This window comes from Juglans regia, chromosome 7 (assembly GCF_001411555.2).
Source record: "Juglans regia cultivar Chandler chromosome 7, Walnut 2.0, whole genome shotgun sequence".
NCBI classification, from domain to species: domain Eukaryota; kingdom Viridiplantae; phylum Streptophyta; class Magnoliopsida; order Fagales; family Juglandaceae; genus Juglans; species Juglans regia.
Genome location: NC_049907.1, coordinates 16250606 through 16272047, shown reverse-complemented (window position 1 = coordinate 16272047; position 21442 = coordinate 16250606). Strand labels below are relative to the sequence as shown.

At 40.1% G+C, this 21442-nt stretch overlaps 1 protein-coding gene across 1 annotated transcript in view; it reads left to right on the top strand.

Moving 5' to 3' along the window:
- The window catches only part of LOC108984161 (bromodomain and WD repeat-containing protein 1-like), a 42729-nt gene that overhangs the window by 20052 nt on the left and 1235 nt on the right, over window positions 1-21442 (top strand). The window contains exons 9-24 of the mRNA XM_035692669.1: window positions 2239-2333; window positions 2420-2535; window positions 2727-2830; window positions 2906-2983; window positions 3158-3236; window positions 3357-3525; window positions 7483-7553; window positions 8099-8179; window positions 8260-8330; window positions 16504-16600; window positions 16705-16764; window positions 18088-18142; window positions 18241-18635; window positions 18719-20536; window positions 20648-21250; window positions 21328-21386. Coding sequence (XP_035548562.1) covers window positions 2239-2333; window positions 2420-2535; window positions 2727-2830; window positions 2906-2983; window positions 3158-3236; window positions 3357-3525; window positions 7483-7553; window positions 8099-8179; window positions 8260-8330; window positions 16504-16600; window positions 16705-16764; window positions 18088-18142; window positions 18241-18635; window positions 18719-20536; window positions 20648-21250; window positions 21328-21386 — 3951 coding nt within the window. The remainder of the gene's footprint in view (window positions 1-2238; window positions 2334-2419; window positions 2536-2726; window positions 2831-2905; window positions 2984-3157; window positions 3237-3356; window positions 3526-7482; window positions 7554-8098; window positions 8180-8259; window positions 8331-16503; window positions 16601-16704; window positions 16765-18087; window positions 18143-18240; window positions 18636-18718; window positions 20537-20647; window positions 21251-21327; window positions 21387-21442) is intronic.

Sequence of the window (21442 nt, the reverse complement as noted above, 5' to 3'; positions counted from 1 at the left end):
CACCCGATTAGCTTGGTAAGTAGTGTCTACAAGATTATTTCAAAGGTGTTAGCAAATAGAATGAGCAAAGTGATGGGGAAGATCATTTCCAAATCTCAAAACGCTTTTGTTAAAGGACGACAAATTATAGATTCGGTGTTGATCACAAATGAATGTGTAGATAGCCGCATGCGGGAAGGGGCTCCGGGGGTCGTTTGTAAGTTGGACATGGAAAAAGCATATGATCATGTAAATTGAAATTTTCTTTTGTATATGCTTAGAAGATGCAGTTTTGGTGATAAGTGGTGTGGCTGGATAAGTCACTGCATTTCAACAGTTCGCTGTTCTATTCTTGTTAATGGGCAGCCTTGTGGGTATTTTCCGAGTTCTAGAGGTTTGAGGAAGGGGGATCCCTTATCTCCCTTCTTGTTTGACATTGTTATGGAAGCCTTGAGTTGAATGGTGGAGGCAGTGGTAGGAGCAGGATTTATCTCGGGATTTTCAGTGGGAACCAATTCTAGTGGCCCCTCTACTATATCACACTTGCTTTTCGCTGATGATACCCTCATTTTTTGTGAGGCTGTTGGGGAACAAATTCAAATTTTGAGGGCTGTCCTGCTATGTTTTCAAGCCATCTCGGGATTAAAAGTGAACTTAAGTAAATCGAAATTGGTACCGGTGGGGGAGGTTCGTAATATTCATCACTTGGCTGAATTTCTGGGGTGTAAAGTTACATTTCTGCCCATAAAATATTTGGGACTACCGTTAGGGGCATCTTTTAAGGCCAAACACATTTGGGATGGGGTGATCGAGAAGATAGAGAGGAAGTTGGCAGCTTGGAAAATGATTTACTTATCTAAAGGGGGTAGGATTACTCTTATAAAGAGTACTCTCTCTAATATTCCTACTTACTTCCTATCTTTATTCCCTTTACCAGTTGGTGTGGCCAATCGTATTGAAAAATTATATAGAGATTTTCTTTGGGGAGGCTTGGGAGAGGAGACCAAAATTCCCTTAGTAAGCTGGAAAAAAATCTGCTGTCCGATTGCTGATGGAGGTCTGGGTATTCATAGTCTATGTAGTTTTAATAAGGCGTTGTTGGGGAAGTGGCTATGGAGATATCATGGGGAAGAGGAAGCATTGTGGAGGGGGGTGATTGATCGCAAGTGTGGTAGTGATTGGGGAGGATGGTGTACCATGGAGAGTAGGGATTCGTATGGAGTGAGTCTATGGAAGTTTATTAGGAAAGGTTGGGGTCGCTTCCTAAAACAAGTTAACTTCTCGGTTGGTGACGGCTCAAAAATCAGATTTTGGTCTGATGTTTGGTGTGGGGATATTGAATTGTATCGAGCATTTCCGGTTGTTTTCAGGTTGGCAACTAATAAGCAAGCTTCAGTTTCCGACGTGATGGTATCTTCCAATGGAGTGGTACTTTGGGATGTAGGCTTCTCCAGATCTGTCCAGGATTGGGAAGTAGAGGAGGTTACTGATTTTTTTAGACAGTTGTATTCAGTGGTGTTAAGAAGACAGGGCAGGGACCAACTTTGTTGGAATCAAACAGCCTCTAAGAAGTTTACAGTTCGGTCTTATTATAAAGTGATACTAAATCAGCACCATATTGGCTTTACTTGGAAGAGGATTTGGAAGGCTCATGTTCCGTCAAGGGTGGCTTTTTTTGTATGGACAGCAGCAATAGGGAATATTCAGACTATTGACAACCTGAGGAAGCGTGGAATGATTGTTGTGGATTGGTGCTTTATGTGCAAGAAAGAAGCGGAATCAGCGAACCACCTACTACTTCATTGTGAAATGGCTAAAGTGCTATGGGATGGTGTGTTTGGAAAGGTTGGGCTGTGTTGGGTTATGCCAGAAGCAGTGGTCGATTTCCTAACATGCTGGACTAACTTTCAAATGCATACTTGTTCCCAAGTGGCAGCTGCTTGGAAAATGTTGCCTTTGTGTATTATGTAGTATATTTGGTGGGAGAGAAATGAGCGGTGCTTTAATGATCGGGAACGCAATAGAGATGCATTTTGGAAGTTTTTTATAAGCACTCTAATTAGCTGGTTCTCTGCTATTGTACTGAAGGGAGTGGCTGTAAACGCGTTCTTGTCTTCTTTTTTCTAAGTTCTAGAATGTATTAGGTGTTTCTTATGTATACTTCCTGTGTACTCGGACTATGCCTATTACATTGTTATTAATAAAGTTATTACTTATCAAAAAAAAATTTACCTTCTTGTATATCCTTTTCCTCTGCAGGTCATCTGATGATGGAACATGTAGGATATGGGATGCTAGGAATTCCCAGTTGAGTCCAAGTATATATATTCCAAGGCCTTCAGATTCTCTAGCAGGTTAGTTGGTTTTTGAGTACCCTTTTGACTGATTGAATGATTTTTTGGTGTAAAAAAGCTATTCTGGAATAACTGATCCACTGCAGGGAAAAACAATGCTCCATCCTCAAGTATTGTTCCACAGAGCCATCAAATTTTTTGTTGTGCATTTAATGCTAATGGAACCGTCTTTGTTACTGGCAGCTCTGACACACTTGCAAGGGTACGTGAAACTCAAATCTATCTGTTCTGAGTTATACTGTATTCACGCATCTTCTGCTTATTATTTATCTTGTTTTCTCTTTTATCAAAGGTAAATGTCAATGTGTTGCGTAAGTTTTTGTTCTTTGCTGTGTGTTTACAAAGTGAAGTAAAGATATGAAAGATTTTGTATAAAGAATGGTATGCTTGCAGGTATGGAATGCTTGTAAACCAAATGCAGATGATTCAGACCAACCAAATCATGAAATTGATGTGTTATCTGGCCACGAGAATGATGTCAATTATGTGCAATTTAGGTTAGTTTGGCCGGATATGTTGCCAATGTTATTGCCTAACTTTTGCATGCTGACATGTTACTCCATGTTTTGCAGTGGATGTGCTGCAGCATCTAGATTTACTACGTCTGACACCTTGAGAGAAGATAATGTTCCAAAATTTAGGAACTTCTGGTGTGTTTCTTTCTTTCTTTGTTTTTTCTTTAGGGAATGGAGTTTGGAGAGTTAAAAGTAGCTTGCTTTGTGGCCAGCCCCCTTTTTTTCTCTCCCTTCAGCTCTGCCAATGTAGATACCCATTTTATCTTTTATGGATATCTAAAAATATATACCTAATCTATATGTTTCCAGGTTTACTCATGACAACATAGTTACCTGTTCTCGTGATGGCAGTGCTATTATTTGGATTCCAAGATCACGTAGATCACATGTAAGCTCTCATCATAAGACTTCTGACTTTCTGGTTCTTGTAGTGTCCCCTCTCTTCTCTTTCTCTCTCACCCCATATGATTTTTAGCTGGAAAATTGTAATTTTAGTATCTTGTTTCAGGGGAAAGCTGGCCGTTGGACAAGAGCTTATCATCTTAAAGTTCCACCTCCGCCAATGCCGCCTCAACCTCCACGAGGGGGTCCTCGTCAGAGGATGCTTCCAACCCCCCGGGGCGTTAATATGATTGTTTGGAGCCTAGACAAGCGCTTTGTCCTTGCTGCTATCATGGGTAACTTGCTGCTTTTTTAATCTATTTTTATTTTTTCTGGATGTGTTGCTGGCACTTGCTTGAAGGTGATTGTTGTTAATATCAATTGAAAATGAGCGTTGAAAATAAGTTTCCCCCTTTTTTTATAGCAAATAGTTCAGGAAAAGAGTGCGTATGCTAGTGTTGACTTTTCAGTTTTGGCCTATGGAGCTAGATGGAGGTCACAATCAATTCGATCATGCACTTTTAAGGAGAATGGAATTCAATGTTCAGCATTGGCTTCATCATTGTTCAGCATTTGCATGATTATGTTAGCTTGGATGGAACTCTACTGTTAAAGGTGGTATTTGGATTCTTCGCGTACAATGTGCAGCCTTTCAGTGTGCACGGTGCGGTAGAAGCATATGTGTATGTTGCACATGGCTGCTAGCTCCTTTGTCAATGGGTGATTGAGGAAATTAGAACACACAGAAGAGAAGGAATCCTGGAAGCCTGTCTTTAACTTGTCCAAAAGGCTTTATTATTATTATATTTAATAAGTAAGAATTTTATGAATAAGAATTAGGCAAAGCCCAAGTACATAGGATGTATACAAAAGGAGAGACCTAGTTAAGAAGAAGAGGAAGAAATAGATACGAGGAACTCATGAACAGTGAGAAAATTAAAATCTATAGCCATTGACAAAAGAAATAAGGTTCTTATAAATTGGCTTCTAAGCTCCTTCGAAGCTCCAGTTGTTTCGTTCCCTCCAAATTCACCATAAGAGGCTTATGGGACCATCTTCCAAATTGCTGCAATTTGCTGAACACCATTAAGACTTCTCCAACTGGCTAGGAGATCAATCACCCTCCCCGGCATTATCCATGCTATCCCACCTTGGTGAATAAATCATCTCACAAGGCCCTAGCAACCTCACAGTGAAGAAGGAGATGATTCACTGTTTCATTTCTGCACATGCAACCCCAGTAAATTATAATAATCTGCCTTTTCCATAGGTTGTCCATTGTCAATATATTTCCCAATGAGGCTGTCCGTACACAGAAAGCAGCCTTTAAAGAGGCCTGAGAGCCATACAATGAGGCTGTCCAAAAGGCTTTTTTGTCCATATGCTATTTTCCATTATGATTTTGACCCACTGAGTGGCAGGCTTTTCTGTTGAACCTCCATCTACTCTTTGAATTGGTGGTTTCTATTCTTTTACAACTGAGAGTTATACTTTTTCATCAATCGACTTGTTGAACGATGTCTGCACTTTCCATTACACTAAATGACTCCGTCCACCTTCATTTGACTTGATGTGGACGTCCCAGGTGAGCTCGAGGGAGCTGTTAGCTTCAGTTCCTTACTTAGCTTCAATGGGATTGGTTCAAGCCAAGCCCCCTGGTAATAGAAAGAAGCTTTAACAGGTTGCCCCAGTGTTTAAACACTTAAAAATCTACTTTTGATTTATTGGAAGAGACGGATGGGTGTAGTAAAGACAGAAAATCAGAGTGCTATTTATGTGTACATCTATATATAGTTATATGTAAATATATATATATATATATATGAGGTCCTCTTTGGAACGGTTCGGCTGTTCTTGGTCGTTTAACAGCCCTCAATAAAAACAAGCCACGTATAAAAATCTATACTATTGTAATAAAATTGATCTCATCTGATAAAATCACGCTCAGTGCAGTATCTTTCTGCAAGTTTTCTCTCTCCTCATTCTCAACAAACACTCTCTCTCTACAAGCTATCTCTCCTCACTCTCAGCGCAGTTTCTTTCCCCAAGCTCTCCCTCTCCTCATTCTCAATAAAATCTCTCTCTTAATTCTCAGCAAACTGCTTCTCTTGATGATGTTAATAAAAGCTTACGATGTTGATTTACGTTTTTTTTTTTTTTTTTTCTGAACCTGACTTGTAGAAAATTGTTGGACAGATTTGCAGAAAACATGAAGAATCAAACCTATCAAGAAGCTGTCCAAAATACTCCACAACCTCCATTAATGATTTTCTCTATAAAAAAAATGAAAATCGACATACAAATGGGGTCACTGATTTCCAAACCATTCACAAACTTATTTGCCAAGAAGCTTATAGTTTAGAGAGAGAGAGAGAGAGAGAGAGAGAACTTGAGGATGGTGGAGATGAAGAGGGAGAGGGTAAGGGGGCTTCAAGGGGAAGGGGGGTGTAGAGAGGGTGGGCTGAGGGAAATTTTGTTTTTTTCAGCGTGTTATCATCTGTTATGCAGACATATGAGTTGAGAAGTGGGACCCTTACGTGGCAAATATTCATTGGAGGGCTGTTATTTGAGAGAGATCAGACCGACCGGTGGAAAGGTTTTCTCTATATATATTTATATATTCGAGATTGATCTGCATCAATCCCTCATCTTCATCTAATAGATAGTTTTGTAGAAAGGTGCATCTAGTTCTTTCTTACTATCTATTTTATTGGATCTATATAATGCTGATTCAATCTAGTCCACCTATTTCATTTAAGACCTGGAATTGTAATTCCTTTCATTTTTCAATCATTGATAACTAATAAATAACTCAAGTTAAATTGAATGAGTCATCTGTACTTGAGGTTTATATGACACCTCTATTTAACGAAGAGGAAACTAGAATAAACATTGGAGTAGCAAAAATTCTGGGTTCTTCTGAATGAAATCACATAAACATATCATAGAAACGACTTTTGTTCTGATTTTTGACAGCCGTGTTGCATCCTATCTCATAAGGTAAGTGGCCCTATGTTAGTTGGGGTCCTTTTCCATTTTGGTCTTTATGATCAACTGCCTTCCTCTGCGTGTGGCAAGATTTTATGTAATATCATGTGTTAAGCATGGAAAGTTGGTGAATGGGATCCCACATTGCTTGGGAGAAAAAGTTATTGTCCTTTATAATGATTCCAAGGAGCTTCAATTATAATATTGACTAGTCCTTTTGGAGTATATGTCTGTCCATATGGGGCATGGGCCTTTCTTAGATTGGTACATTATTCCACATCAGTGCTTGTTTGGATCACCACCTGACTATGATTTCATATATGAGTTTTTCTGGCTGGCTCGTATATCTGCCCAGCTACGTCAGAAGCTTGTGCTTCATGCAAACAGATGTTTATCCTTAATGGAAGTGTCTTAGGTAGGAGGTTAAGCTTACACTGATAATCATACAAGACTAGTTTTATGAATGATATTCATTCACAGGATTAGCAGGTAGAGGCTTATCTGCTTGACCTGTGAAGTGATGCTATGACGGTTCAAGTAGTGAAGAAAATCATGAGTTCACATGATATGGTTTAGCACACAATATAGGAAAGGACCTTCCATGCCCTTTCAAAAGGGGGAATCTAGTCCATGGTTTGTGTTCTGCAAGCATAACCATGAGGATGAGGTTGTTGGCTGATTAATCATCTCAATTTCAAATATTCTTGGTATTGGAGGAGTCAAATGGAGGCTGATAGATACCCAGTAGATTTGTCTTATTCTCTCTTTGGTTTTCTAATCATTAACATGGGGCCTTATTGTGATATCCCATATGATAAGGATAAGGGTAGGTGGTGTATGGGATTCCACATTACTTGGAAAGGAGAAGTTCTTGCTCTTTATTAGATTCCAATGGGGCTCCAATTGTATAATTGACTAGTCTTTTTGGAGTATAGGTTACGTGGTTTAGGCCTTCCATTGGGGCGTTACACTTATAGTATTGTCTTCTTTCCTCCTGAAGTAACCACTTCCATCTAAGATTCTTTCCTACTTTTAATTGTAGTTATTTTTTTTTTCTTGCTGCTTGAATGAAGCACTACTTCATGCTTTTTATGGATTACATTTTTGTTCTGTTCATGTGCTCTCGGCCCATGTAAAAATCTCAAGAATTTTTATTTGACTACCTTTTATGAACTGGGAGTAAGCAGCATCATGCTCTCTTAGTTGCTTTCTTGTGGAGGCTAAGTCGTGACTTTTAACCATATAATGTCGGTTCTGTGATGCAGATTGCAGAATTTGTGTTTGGAATGCTGCTGATGGTAGCTTAGTGCATTCTTTGACAGGTCATACTGAATCTGTAAGTGGTTCACTTTCTTTGTAATGAAACTATTTCCTTTGATTCTTGATATTTTGGAACAGAAGTGACTATTTATGATAGATGGAATGAGTGCCCTGTGTACTGCTGCTTGTACCCAGTATTTAATAGTCACAAATGTTTATTAGATTCTTCTTTTACCTAGTGCTTGTTAATACCAACATGAGAAGTGTTGGAACATACAATTAAGATACACCATTTGTTTAAGCATTGTCTCTTTAGATTAACTGGTTGATTAGTACAGTGTCAAAGCTAAAGTCCATATGAAATGAATGCCCAATCTAATGAAGGTCAGTTGTACCTGATGCATGTTGCATAGCCTTCCAAGTAGGGGGGCATATTTCAGTTTGATGATCTTTCAAACCAGCAAGGTTCCTATTGCTATCACTGGTCCCCACCATCTCTTGATGGCTTATGCCACTGCTTTTTTCTTCGAGGATGTGTTAAGATGGATTCTCTGTTATTCAGGAAACTCATCATTTGATACAGAGTAATATTTCTAACTGTGCCAACTTGGTTTTTGATAGACATATGTTCTGGATGTTCATCCCTTCAATCCACGAATGGCCATGAGCGCTGGTTATGATGGAAAAACCATAGTGTGGGATGTAAGTTTCTACTTTCTTTTATCTCATTGAAGCTTTTTATAATTTTCTATTATTGAATCATTGTACTTTTTTTATTTTAGATATGGGAAGGCACACCTATTCGAATATATGACACTTCACGTTTCAAGCTGGTAGATGGCAAGTTTTCACCGTAAGTGAATGATAAAAGACTTCTAGAAGTAGAACTTATGCCTGCAATGAACCCGTCAGTTTGGTTTCGTCCTTATTAAAATCAATTTGGAAGGCCATTCTATTCATTTACTATTGACACTTCCCTCTACAATATTTTGCTTTTCGGAATAAGATTGAAATTGCCCACACTTTGTCTTATTATTTAACTAGATATTTCATTTTTTTGGGAATCAGAAATGCATTATATAAAATGAGTACAAGAGGGGTGGGGTGCCCCCCAATAAAAGCCCAATTACAGTGAAAACAATGCTAGAAAAGAGAAAAAAAGTGGGCAATGGACCAAAGTTCCATACCTATTTTCCTTTTTTTGTTTTTTTTTTTTTTTTTTGGGGGGGGGAGAGACTTTCAAAGGAGACAGTTTGTTGGTCGAACTGGTGGACTAAATGGTTTCTGTTAGAGGCCACAACTGATTAAGTGAATTTGTTGGAATCGATTGTTTTAGTGAATTTGTTGGATATTTCCATTTCCACGACTTCTGGTTCTTCATTTAGAGAAGTTAGTAAAATAGTGAATTACTAGGTGTTATCCATGTACACTTCCTGTGTACTTGGGCTTTGCCTATTTACTTGATCAATAAAATCTTATTCTACAGATAAAAAATGTAAGATAGTGGAATAGTGAGGATCAGGCGATTCAAAACTTTGGCAGCACCCATAAAACATATGCGACTCTACTTTGCACGTGGTGCTCCCTTGCTGTCGGGGAAAGGGTTGGGAGGGCCGTATTTTGAAGAGCTGAGGCTGAGAAAGCTTCTGTTGTAGTGCAATGCGTGTGGTTTGTGGGTGGCTAGAAAGCAATAGATTGGGACTTTCCCAGTCTAAAGAAGAAGAAAAAAAAAAAAAAAAAAACCACACAAGCCATGGACAAGTGGGAGGGGGAGGGCGGAGGAGGGCCCTTTCCACTAGGAGGAGATTTTGGCTTTTGGGTTTTAAGGGACGAAAAGAGAATGGTTTTTAGAGAGACGCAAAAATAGACATTTCATAATTCAATGTGGCCTTAGTCTTTACTCTTGCTTTAGAGGTTCCTGTTGCTGTTTGTTGATCATTCGCTCGTATTGGCTTACATATGTAATATGTTGATGCTCCTGTAGTAGGATCAATTAGCAGTTGACATTCTCTTCCGAACTCTAAAGCTTAGACATCGCTTAGCAATAAATTTATTGTTTTCTTTATTGTTTTGATACACTATCCATACTTTTTTTTACAAGTAAGAAAGAGATTGTATTAATCCATGTACTTAGGCAAGGCTCAGGTATACAAGAAGTATACAAGAAAAGCCTAGTTACAAGCTAAGCGCTGCGAAAAGCAGCATAAAAGTCATTAAAATTTGTTCCGTTCAATACAATAGATGATGCCCAAAGTATCAATGTATGAAAGAAAGAGTCCCTAAACCCTTCCAGTGAGCGCTCCCTAAACCCTTCCAGTGAGCGCTCCCCATCCTCAAAACAGCGACCATTCCTCTCATTTCATGTGCACCACATTAAGCATAGAGGCACCATCTTCCAAACAGCCGCGATCTGCCGGTTGCCCAAATACCTCTCCAACATGACAATAAATCTATCACCCTCCTAGGCATTACCCATGCATTGCCAAGTCTTGTGAATATTTCATCCTATACAGCCTTGACTACTTCACAATGAAGAAGGAGGCGATCCGTTGATTAACTATCATATTTGCACATGAAGCACCAATCTAGGCCACACTTTCTCAGCTTTTCAATAGTCAATATTTTCCCATGTGATGCCAGCCAGCAAAAGAAAGCAACCTCAAGGGGAGCATTACTCCTCCAAATGCACTTCCAAGGAAAGGCATTCTGGAAATGGGTCGACAATACCTTGTAGTAGGATCTGTCTGAGAAGTTCTTGTTCCCCGTAGGTGTCCAAAGCAATCTGTCCTCCCCATCTGCAAGTAAATTCAGCACATATAACACGCTGTAAAAGTCAGCAATGTCTCCCATCTCCCAATCCTGTACAACTCTAATAAATCTCACCGACCAATGAGTGGAATCAGAAGAGATGTCCATGTTATCATCCACTGAGGCATCCTTATCTAATGCAATCCTATAAAGAGAGGGGAAAGCGTTCTTCAAAGCAGCATCGCCACACCAAATGTTGTGCCAAAATCTGATTTGAGTGCCCCTACCCACCTTGAATCTGCAATTAACAAGTGAGTCATCCCAACCATTACGAATAAATTTCCAAACTCCTACGCCATAAGCCCCTCTTACTTCGTTAGAGCACCAACCTCCCCATATGCTCCCATACTTAATATCGATAATGTTCCTCCAAAGAGCATCTCCTTCCCAATGATACCGCTATAACCATTTTCCTAAATAGGCCTTAGAAGGTTCTCAATTTTCTAACCCCCAATCCGCCGTAGGACAAAGATGCACCAGACGTTATCCCACTTAATCAAATGAAATTTTTTCGCATCCTCTTGCCCCTCAAGAAATCACAAAAAATCTTCTCCAATCTATTCGCCAGTCTTGCAGGTAAAGGAAATAAAAATAGAAAGTATGTTGGGAGATTGGATAATGTGCTCTTAATTAATGTGATTATGCCACCTTTGGATAAGTAAATTATCTTCCAACCCACCAATTTGCATTCGATCGTCTCAGCAATCCCATCCCACATGGCCTTGGATTTTTTAGGGGCCCCCATAGGAAGTCCAAGCTACTTCATGGGAAAGGATGACACCTTGTAGCCCATGATGGCAGCCAAGTCACTTAAATTATTAACTGAACCAACTAGAATTATTTCAGATTTTGATAGATTCACCTTAAGATCGGAGATAGCTTCGAAACAAAGCAGGAGAGCTCTCAAGGAACAAATCTGATTGGGGTCTGGCTCACAGAAAATCAGCGTGTCATCGGCGAAAAATAAGTTAGAGATTAATAGACTACCATGTGAGGAACCGCCCACTAAGAAACCTGAGATGAAGCCCCTATTCGCCATCCCATTCAACATTCTACTTAGAACATCCATTACTAAAATGAAAAGAAGAGGGGATAAAGGATTCCCTTGTCTCAAGCTCCGAGAGCTATTAAAGAAGCCTTCCGGAGTGTCGTTAACCAAAATAGAGAATCTGACTGTTGTGATACAATGTTTCATCCACTAACACCATCTTTTCCTAAATCTGTACCTGCCAAGTGTATACACCTAGAAATCCCAATTTATATTGTCAAAGGCTTTGTCCATATCCAATTTACATAAGATACCTGGAATGCCGGCTTTGACTCTACTCTCCAAGCATTCATTAGCGATGAAGACCGAGTCTAGTATATGCCTTCCTTTTACAAAGGTGTTTTGGGACTTCAAGATGATCTTCCCCATGACTTCGCTCAACCGCTAGGCTAGAACTTTAGAGATGATCTTGTAAACCCCACTCACCAAACTTATAGGACGGAAATCTTGCACCTCCATTGACCTTGCCCGTTTAGGAATAAGGGCGATAAATGTGGCATTAAGTCTTTTCTCCAATTTCATAAAAAAAGTGAAATTCGAGAAAGACCTTCATGATGTCCTCCTTGACAATGTCCCAACTAGCCTGGAAGACAGCCATTGTGAAACCATCTGGGCCCGGGGCTTTGTCTTTGTCCATCCCTTTTAGCACACTTAAGCACCTCCTCCTCTTCGAACGGTGTCTCCAACCAAGCCGCACTTGATTGATCAATAGAATAAAAAATCAACCCATCTACCTTGGGTCTCCAATGATGTTGCTCCTTTAGAAACTTATCTTAAAAGTGGACAATGTGATCCTTGATAGCGACTCTGTCGAAAGAACCCTTCCTTCCAAATGAAGAACCTAGATGGCGTTGTTTCTTCGATGGGAATTAGCTACTCTGTGAAAAAACTTTGTGCTCTTGTCCCCTTCCTTCAACCAAAGGGCTCGAGATTTTTGCCTCTAGGAAATCTCCTCCATAAATGTGATTTTTTCCAGCTCAACTACTACAACCATTTTCCTTGCCTTGTCATTATCCGAGAGGACCCCATCCACCTCTTTTTCATCAAGACGTTGTAGCTCATGAAATAGATTATTCCGCTGGTCATTAATGTTCCCAAATACTTCCATGTTCCATTTTCTCATATCATTTTTTAAGGCTTTAATTTTCCCAACTAAAACAAAACTGGGAGTGCCCGAGAATTGATAAGAGGACCACCATATTCTAATCTTGTCTGTAAACCCATCTACCTTCATCCACATGTTCTCGAATTTAAAATATCTCTGTCCCTCATGGAGACCCCCACAATCCAATAGGAGAGGAAAATGATCAAAGCAGAGCCTAGGGAGTCGTTTTTGGCATGGGTTGGGAAAGTGGGCCTCCCAAGAGGGAGAGACAATTCGTTTGGATACAGAAACCATCTCACCTCACCTCACCTCATCTCATCTCATCTCATCTCATCATTATAACTTTCTCAAATTTCCACACAAAATATAATAAATAATTCAATTTTTTTGAAATCCCAAAACAATAATAATATTAAAAAATAATATTCTAACAATATTTTATTCAACTCATCTAAAATCATCTCATCCCATCTCTTCTCATCTCACTATCCAAACGAGCCTTGAATCTATCTAGCCTAGATCAAGCTCTCCCGTTAGACCAAGTATAATCTCCCCCAACTAAAGGTAGATCAACCAAATCCAGCTCGAAAATTAAAGGTGAGAAATCAGCTATGACTGAACCCGAGCTAGAGTCTCCCAACCTTTCACTCGAAAACCGAGTGATGTTGAAATCACCTCCGATACGCCATGGGCCATCCCACCAACTGCACAAACCAACAATCTCATCCCAAAGAAGCTTTCTATAGCTTTCATTATTGGGCCCGTATACTCCTATGAACCCCCACCCGAAACCATCTTCCACATTCATGAAGAACAAGCTACCGAAAAGTTTCCGTTATAATCCTCCACCAAATTTATTACTCTGTTATCCCACATCACTATGATGCCTCCTGTAGTGCCTTTAGAAGCAAGGTTGGTCCAACCCACATAAGAGCAATTCCACAACTTACTTATTACGTTTCTATCAATAAACTTCAATTTAGTCTCCTATAAACAAATAGCGTTAGCCTTCCATTTCCTTATTAAATTCTTCACCCTAAGGCGTTTGCTCGGATCATTCAATCCTCGAACATTCCATGAAAGGATTTTGGGCTTCATGGGACGTCAAGGTTCGTCCTGTCATTGTGCCTCCCCCTACTAGCACTTCCTTCCCTTGCATAATAATTTATAGAACAAGAAAGCCTCTTGAGCTCCCTTTCTTTTTTTAGAGGCAGATCTGTCTATGAGGGGCTGTCCTGCTTCAATGGCCATAAGGAGTGCTTTAAACTGATCCTCAAAACCCTCGCAAGAGATCCCTATGCAATGGCGAGTTTCATCTACCTTCTTTAGGATCCAATCTGATTGTGAGCTAATCCATAGAGGCGCTGGACGTAGAGAGCAAATAAAACTGGGTTTGTCCCCCAAATCCCCCAGATCGTTAAAGGTAGCGATCTCTCCAGACTCCTTTCAAACTAATTGTAAAACAGACCCAATTGATGACCCGTCATCCGAGAGTGCCTCATCTTCGGGAGCAGTCTCATCCTCTTCTTCCAACGTGCACAAAGCCCTAGAAGGGGTCTCAGTAGCTACCACCATAAATGACCCCTTGACGTTAGAGTCTTCTTGGGTCATTGAGAGAGGGCACTGAGCCTTGGAAGAAGCCTCCAGAGGTTGTGGAGGATGTGGACCAGCGAAAACTTCGAATTGAGGCAGCCCAATTGAGGCCACCACCTCATTGCAGTTGTTCATCCCCTTCGAGGCCGAGAGTTGTTCCAAGTTGTGTACTGTAGGGATGACGGTGGTCGGCGGCTCTATCTGTGTCGACAACGAGCTCCCGGTGGCCTGAGAACAGGCGGCAGCTTCATTTTGAACTAACCCAGCAATCGTCGTCACCTCCGTGCTTCTATCTTCCCTGTCATGGCTTGTAACTGGACCCTAGTTGGGCCTGTAGGGTCACCGGCGGCCGGCAGTTTTTTTTGTGTCGTCGGCAAGGCGGCCGGCCCAACCGTGATGCTTCCTTAGCCCGCCACTCAGACACGAGCGTAAGTGATGTCTCTCCAACCTTAACGGGCCTAACCCCTGCAATCCTTACAACATCATTTGCGGGCCCCCTTCTGCTCGAGCCCAGCCTTATTAGAACTCACCGCAGACTCTCCATTCTTCATGAGCCCACTACCCTAACCCATAACCAAACTTAAGCCGAAGTCCACTTTCCTCTTCAACACATTAATCTCCTCTGATATCCCTGACAGTTGTGCTCTGACAGCCCACTGGATCCCTTCTACTTCCTACTATCGACAAAGGACCCCTCACCTCCCATGTTAGTCTATGGAAAAAGACGGGTAGCCGTAGGTGGGACAGGCCTGCAACTATGATCTCCTATGTGCCAATCCCTTTACCCTTCGACCAACTCCTGTCAGCCACCATAGCAGAGTTGCTCCCTGTCTGAGTACTCGCCGATAACCTTAGGACTGAAGCATAGGTGATGCATTTTGAGGGGAGAAACCTCTCTACCTCCATCCCACTACCAGTCTCCCCTCCCCTTCGAGATCCACCTTCTGCTTGCACCCTACCTATATTGGCAGCAGCAGAGTCATAGAAGCCGGTAACCTTCTCAAGGTGGTAAGCAAAGTCTTCCCAGCCACTGCCCTTCGAACCTTCAAGGGCAATCACAGAGCCCCTCTTCTTGTCATTCCCGAGCTCTGCCAAATGCAAGAAGCATCCCCTAGAGTTAACATGACGTTGAATGGTGAGAACTCCAGCACCCACCCTCATTTTTCTGAAGAAGCCTTCATTCCAACGAGAGTCTAGACCTTCCTCTACCATCTATACCACCCATGAAGCCAGCCTCCTACTTATGACAATAAACGTAACCATTCTACTGCTTCTCTCGCTGATACAAATGTATTGCCACCCACTTCTGAAAGGTTTTTGCTTCCACTGTAAATCGCCTATCACCCGCCATCTTATTAACACTAAAAGAAAGACTAGTAACAAAAGGTAAAAGAGTTCCCGAAGAGAAGCGTCGTGGGATAAGGTAGTTAGCTCCAGCGAGAAGCCCCGGAGGTGAGATTACTGACGAGCATGAGAATATAGAAATTGTACGGAGATAGCATTATAATATTCATTATTGGTCTTGAAATATTGATGTTCTAATGATAATTCCAATCTGGATAATTCTTAATAAACTATTATGCTATATGTTCTTTTCTAAGTTTAAGAAACTTCAAGCTTCAAGTTTCCTAGTAGTGTTATTTGGTCTAAAAAGCCAAAGATGAGGGATTGCTCTAGGGGCTGTGATTCCATGAATATTAGTAGCCTATGGCTGAGGTTGAACCTTTACAGAAGAAGTATCAGAATTATCAAAGTTGGAGTTTACAAGCATAATGCAAGTGCAGGAGTTAAATTAGGGAATGGAGCTTTTTATTGCAAAATTGACAGACTAGGATAAAACTAATAATAAGTCTTTAATATGTATATATGAACTTTGGAATTTTAGCTTTTGCATGAACTTCTTGTTGCTCACATGAAACTACAATTTAGTTTGTTTCTTTTTTTGGCAGGAAGAATATATCTGTTTTGTCATATATCTATAGCTCATATCATAAGTCCTAGGGGTTGCTTCAAGTGGTAAGGGTCTTGGTCTTGCTGGTATGCTCCCTCCAGGTCTAAGATTTGAACCCTTAGGTGCAAACAATTCCTAGGGGCCACGTCCCATTTTTGAAAAGCCAATGATTTATCATTTACCTGATCTGTGTGATGGGAACGCGTAGGTCTGCGGTTTAACCTGGTTAAAGACGTTGGGTATACACGGTCTCCGGGATTCCTCATCGTCAAAAAAATATCTAAAGTTGTTTCCTAGTCTGCGTGCGAATTTATATTAACATGTAACTGTGTAAATTTTTTAACATGAACTAAACTGCACTAAGCCCTAATCCCAACTAAATTGGAGCTTGGCCTAAATATAAACTCGGGTAAGTTTTGAGACATGGATTTTTCAATTGCTTGTGATCTGATGGTAAATTTAGCCCTAGAGATAGGGCAGAATGATTTTTCTTTTTAATGAAATTTTAACTCATTTGTAAGGGATGGGACGTCAATTATACTCTCGGATGATGTTGGTCAACTGTATATACTAAACACAGGGCAAGGAGAGTCCCTAATAGATGCCAAATATGATCAGGTACTTCATTTAGTTTCTTTCCCAACCCTCAATTATAATAATAATAATAAAGGAGTTTTCTGCAGCTCTTTGTTGTGCTTATTTTGTGTGCTCTTGTTTGACAGTTCTTCCTTGGTGATTATCGCCCCCTTATTTATGATGCTCATGGAAATGCAGTTGACCAGGTTGGTTGATTTTTGGCAACTCTGTTCATTTGTGATTTTTTACTAGGTGCTCCATATTTACTTTTTTTTTTTTTTACTATAGTTTCTAAGTTCTGTTGCTCGGGGTAAAAAAAGCTACATGCTAATTATGGTGCTATACTTTTCTAAGAAATTATTCAGAATTGGTTTATTTTTGGTTTATATAGATCGCAAGCAGTTCTCCTACCACAATGGACTGCTTGAATTTATGCAACATTACGCTAAAATGTGATACTTATGCTACATTTTACGTAATAAATATGCTCATATCATGAGAAGGTAAAGATTAATATAAATGAATGAAAGGGATTAGGCCCTGTTTGGATACAGGAAGTGTTTTATCTCATCTCATCATTGCAACTTTCCTAAATCCCCACACAAAATATAATAAACAATTCAACTTTTCAAATTTCAAAATAATAATAATATTAAAAAATAATATTCTAATAATATTTTATTCAACTTTCATCTCAACTCACTATCAAAACCGCACCTTAATGATTACGCTTGTATGTTTTAAAAATGTTTGGTCGTTTAATGATGTGTGATCATACTCTAGCAAAAAGACTGAGGCAGCTGTCAATTTATGGTCCATGGAGGTTGACCCACTTGAGTACACCGTCGTTTGTCAGTGCTGTCATACCTCATATGCGACTCCACTCAGGGCCACAGGAATGGAGTTGTGATCCTTGTGATCACCAACCCTGACACGCTTCCCAAAAGTTTCAAAGAAAAATGTTTTATTATGTGTGGAATGTTCTATCGCTGTTTTTTAAGATAAAGGATGCTTACAATGTTACAGTATGGGATGCTATTTACTGATTATTCAGCTCATTTTTATTTTTATGTTTTAAAGTGTTGTAGCCTGTAGGTAACAATGACAATGAGTATACAGATCAGAGCCAGTAGAGGAGACAATGACCTAATGAAGTTAACCTAGGCTATTAAGATTTTTGTTTGAATATGCTGAATTTTATATATTTAGTATTTTGAGGTTTAATAAAGTCTATATTGGTTATATAACCCTTATTACCTGGTGCTAGGAGAGTGTTAAGTAGCATTCCTAACGTTATAGGGAATGAGGTGTAACAACTTTCTTTCCCAATACTCTCTCTGTGGACAGCTTCTATATGTTTTAATGGGCTTAACTTTCATGATTTTTTTGTATCTTTTTCTCTTTCTAGATAGGTTTCTCTCTTGTATACAACCTGTGTACTAGGGTTGCGTCTTTTGGCTTTCAATAAAATGTTTTTACTTGTAAAAACTCATCTCCTAAATTCTGAAAGCATGACAACATTGATTCAGGAAACTCAGCTTCCGCCATACCGGAGGAACATGGAAGATCTCCTTTGTGGCTCAGGTTCACTCTATGGACTACCTTAATATTAATCTATTTTTTGTGAGAATCCCAAAATCTTTTTTTTAATAATTAATAATCCCATTTGGTTGGAATGCTAGACATGATACCGTACCCAGAACCCTATCAGACTGCATACCAGCGAAGACGATTAGGAGCTCTGGGCAAAGAATGGCATCCTTCTTTGAGACTTGCTGTGGGGCCTGATTTCACCATAGATCCAGACTACCAAATGCTGCCTTTGGCAGACTTGGATGTATTGCCTGAACCACTGCCACATTTTGTGGATGCCATGGATTGGGAACCAGAAATTGAAGTACAAAGTGATGATACTGATTCAGAGTACAATGTTCCTGGTGATTATTCTACTGGAGGAGAGCAAGGAAGCTTCGGTTCAATTTCCTCTGGCGATCCAGAGTGCAGTGCAGAAGACAGTGAGGCTGACACTCAAATGGACAGCCTTCGTAGATCAAAGAGGAAAAAACATAAGGCAGAAGTAAGTTTATTTCTTTTCTAGGCAGAAAAAAGTTTTACTTGAGACTTTTGTTTGGGTTGCTTGAATTAATTTTCCCCTTTCAGGTTGACATAATGACTTCCTCTGGGAGGAGGGTTAAAAGGAGGAATCTGGATGAGGGTGATGGCAATCCAATCAGATGTAACCAAACTAGGAAATCAAGAAATGGCCGAAAAGCTTCAAAGAGGAAATCTTCCACATCAAAGTCTTTTAGGCCTCAAAGAGCTGCTGCACGAAATGCACTTAATTTATTTTCGAAAATCACAGGTACATCGACAGATGGTGAAGGTGAAGATGGCTCTGAAAATTTTTCAGAAAGTGAATCCACATTGCAAGATTCAATCGTTGAGAGTGATGAATCCGATAGGCCTTTGGAAAATGAGGAAACAAAGCATTTAAAAGGTAAAGAAGTGTCACTGGGTGAGTCTAAGGATGTTGAACATTCTGAACTACCCGAATCTTGTATTGACAGTGGAAATCGGAAAAGATTGGTCCTCAAATTGCCGATTCGGGATTCAAATAAGCTTCTTCTTTCAGGGAGAACATTGCATAAAAGTAACTACCAGGCTGATTTGATGGGTTCATCATCTAAAGCTCCACAGGAGACCATTGAAGAAAGCAGCAATCATAAAAACTCTCGGGATCTAGGATACTGTTCTGGTGATGTAAACGGCAGCATCATTGAAAGAAAAGGGAGAAAGAGATTAGATAAGGTTGAAGATCATTTAAATCTGTCTGAAAGTTACAATAATAGGCAAATTAAATGGGGAGGGGCAAAGGCTCGCACATCCAGGCACCTTAGATTTGGGGAAGGGATGTCATCAGGAGCTAATGTCAGATCTCATGCAAGTCTGGTTGGTCATGACGAAAAAGAGAATAATGTTGAAGGACATGTAAAGTCTCGAAAGGACTGTGATGCAATATCCCCTTGTTTAGAAATTCTAAATTATGGGGATAATATGGACGGGTTGCCACTAACAGAGGAAACAAATATTGTTGCTACTACCTCTGAGGGTTTTAATGGTGAGTCACCAAAGTCTGTTCACATGGTTGCTCAGGATAGCACCACATCATTGCAGTACAAGGATGGGAACGATCAGCATCATGAACAAAATGAGACAATGAGGATTAGGTCAAGAAGAATTTCAACAGATCCTGAAAGTCCTAAGCAGGAAAGGACATTTTCAGTAGAAAATCAGGACAATAGTTGGCATGCAAGCCCTTCAGACAAAGAACAAGATCCAGTTGTGCCTACTGATGAAACCATCAGAATAAATACAGATCATGGAGATGAAACACAAGAATTGGACACTCAAATGAATAATAATTCTGTATCAATCGTGCAGGATTCACAGGTGTTGCATTCAAATAGAAACAAAATGTATACAGCTGTTTACAAAAGGTCGAAATCAAACAGGAGTAGGGCTAATTTAGAAATTGATAGCGGTGGCATGGGAGAAAGCAATTCACATGTGAGCAACCAGAGTCTAACTGTTGGACTGGACTCTCAAGGTTCTATTGATGGGGCTCGTAGGACAAGGTCCATGGGACCGAAGGCATCTACACGTGATTCAGATATTGTCATTGATAGTCTCAAGTCACAACAAGGACACGAATCAGGCCATTTTAGGAGTACCCGTAATAGTTCCACAGACAGATGTCAACTCCCTTCTGAAAAATGGGGATCGAGTTCTAGAATGACTGTTGGTTTGAGGTCTACTAGAAACAGGAGGAGCAGTAATTATGCCTGTGAGGGGAGTCCACTAGATAGAAGGAAGTCTCATCAGTCAGCTAGAAAAGGATCTTGGTTATTGTTGTCAAAACATGAAGAGGGCTCCCGATATATTCCCCAGCAAGGGGATGAAGTTGTATATTTGAGACAGGTGAGTTGTATGAGATACACATGATTTATTGTTGCTTATATTTATTCATTGTTTTTGGGCTTTGGTGCTTTGGGCTCTTAGTTATTTACCTTGGTAACTTCTATTTTTCAGGGCCATCAGGAGTATATTAATTATTTTAATTCAAAAGAATTGGGCCATTGGAGAACAATGATGGGAAGCCTTGACTTATCAAAAGAAATGATGGGAAACATAAGAGCTGTGGAGTTTTGTAGAGTTGAAAGCCTTGAGTATTCCTCACTTGCCGGGTCTGGGGATAGCTGCTGTAAAATGACTCTCCAATTTGTAGATCCAACTTCCAGTCTGTGCCATATATCTTTTAAATTGACTCTGCCAGAAGTGACTGGCTTCCCAGATTTCCTTGTTGAAAGAACTCGGTTTGATGCTGCTATGCAGAAAAGATGGTCATTTAGGGATAAATGCAGAGTTTGGTGGAAAAATGAAGGCGAAGAAGATGGTAGTTTGTGGGATGGTCGGATTGTGTCTGTGAAGGCCAAATCGGAAGAATTTCCCGACAGTCCATGGGAGAGGTACACCGTTCAATACAAAAGTGATCCCAGAGAAAGGCATAATCATAGTCCTTGGGAGCTTTATGATGCTGATACTCAATGGGAGCAGCCTCATATTGATGATGAGATCAGAAATAAGCTGCTGTCTGCTTTTGCCAAGTTAGAGCAGTCGGGAAACAAACCCGAGGTATATAGGCAGAAAACTTTTATTTTTCTTTGAATTATACGAATGCCCATATTTCTTATATGTGGTTAACATTTCAGGATCGTTATGGGGTTCAAAAATTGAAAAATGTTGCAGATAAATCATATTTTACTAACAGGTATGTATTTGTTTATGCTTACGGAACTTGTTTCATATGTTGCTAGTATTAAGGGT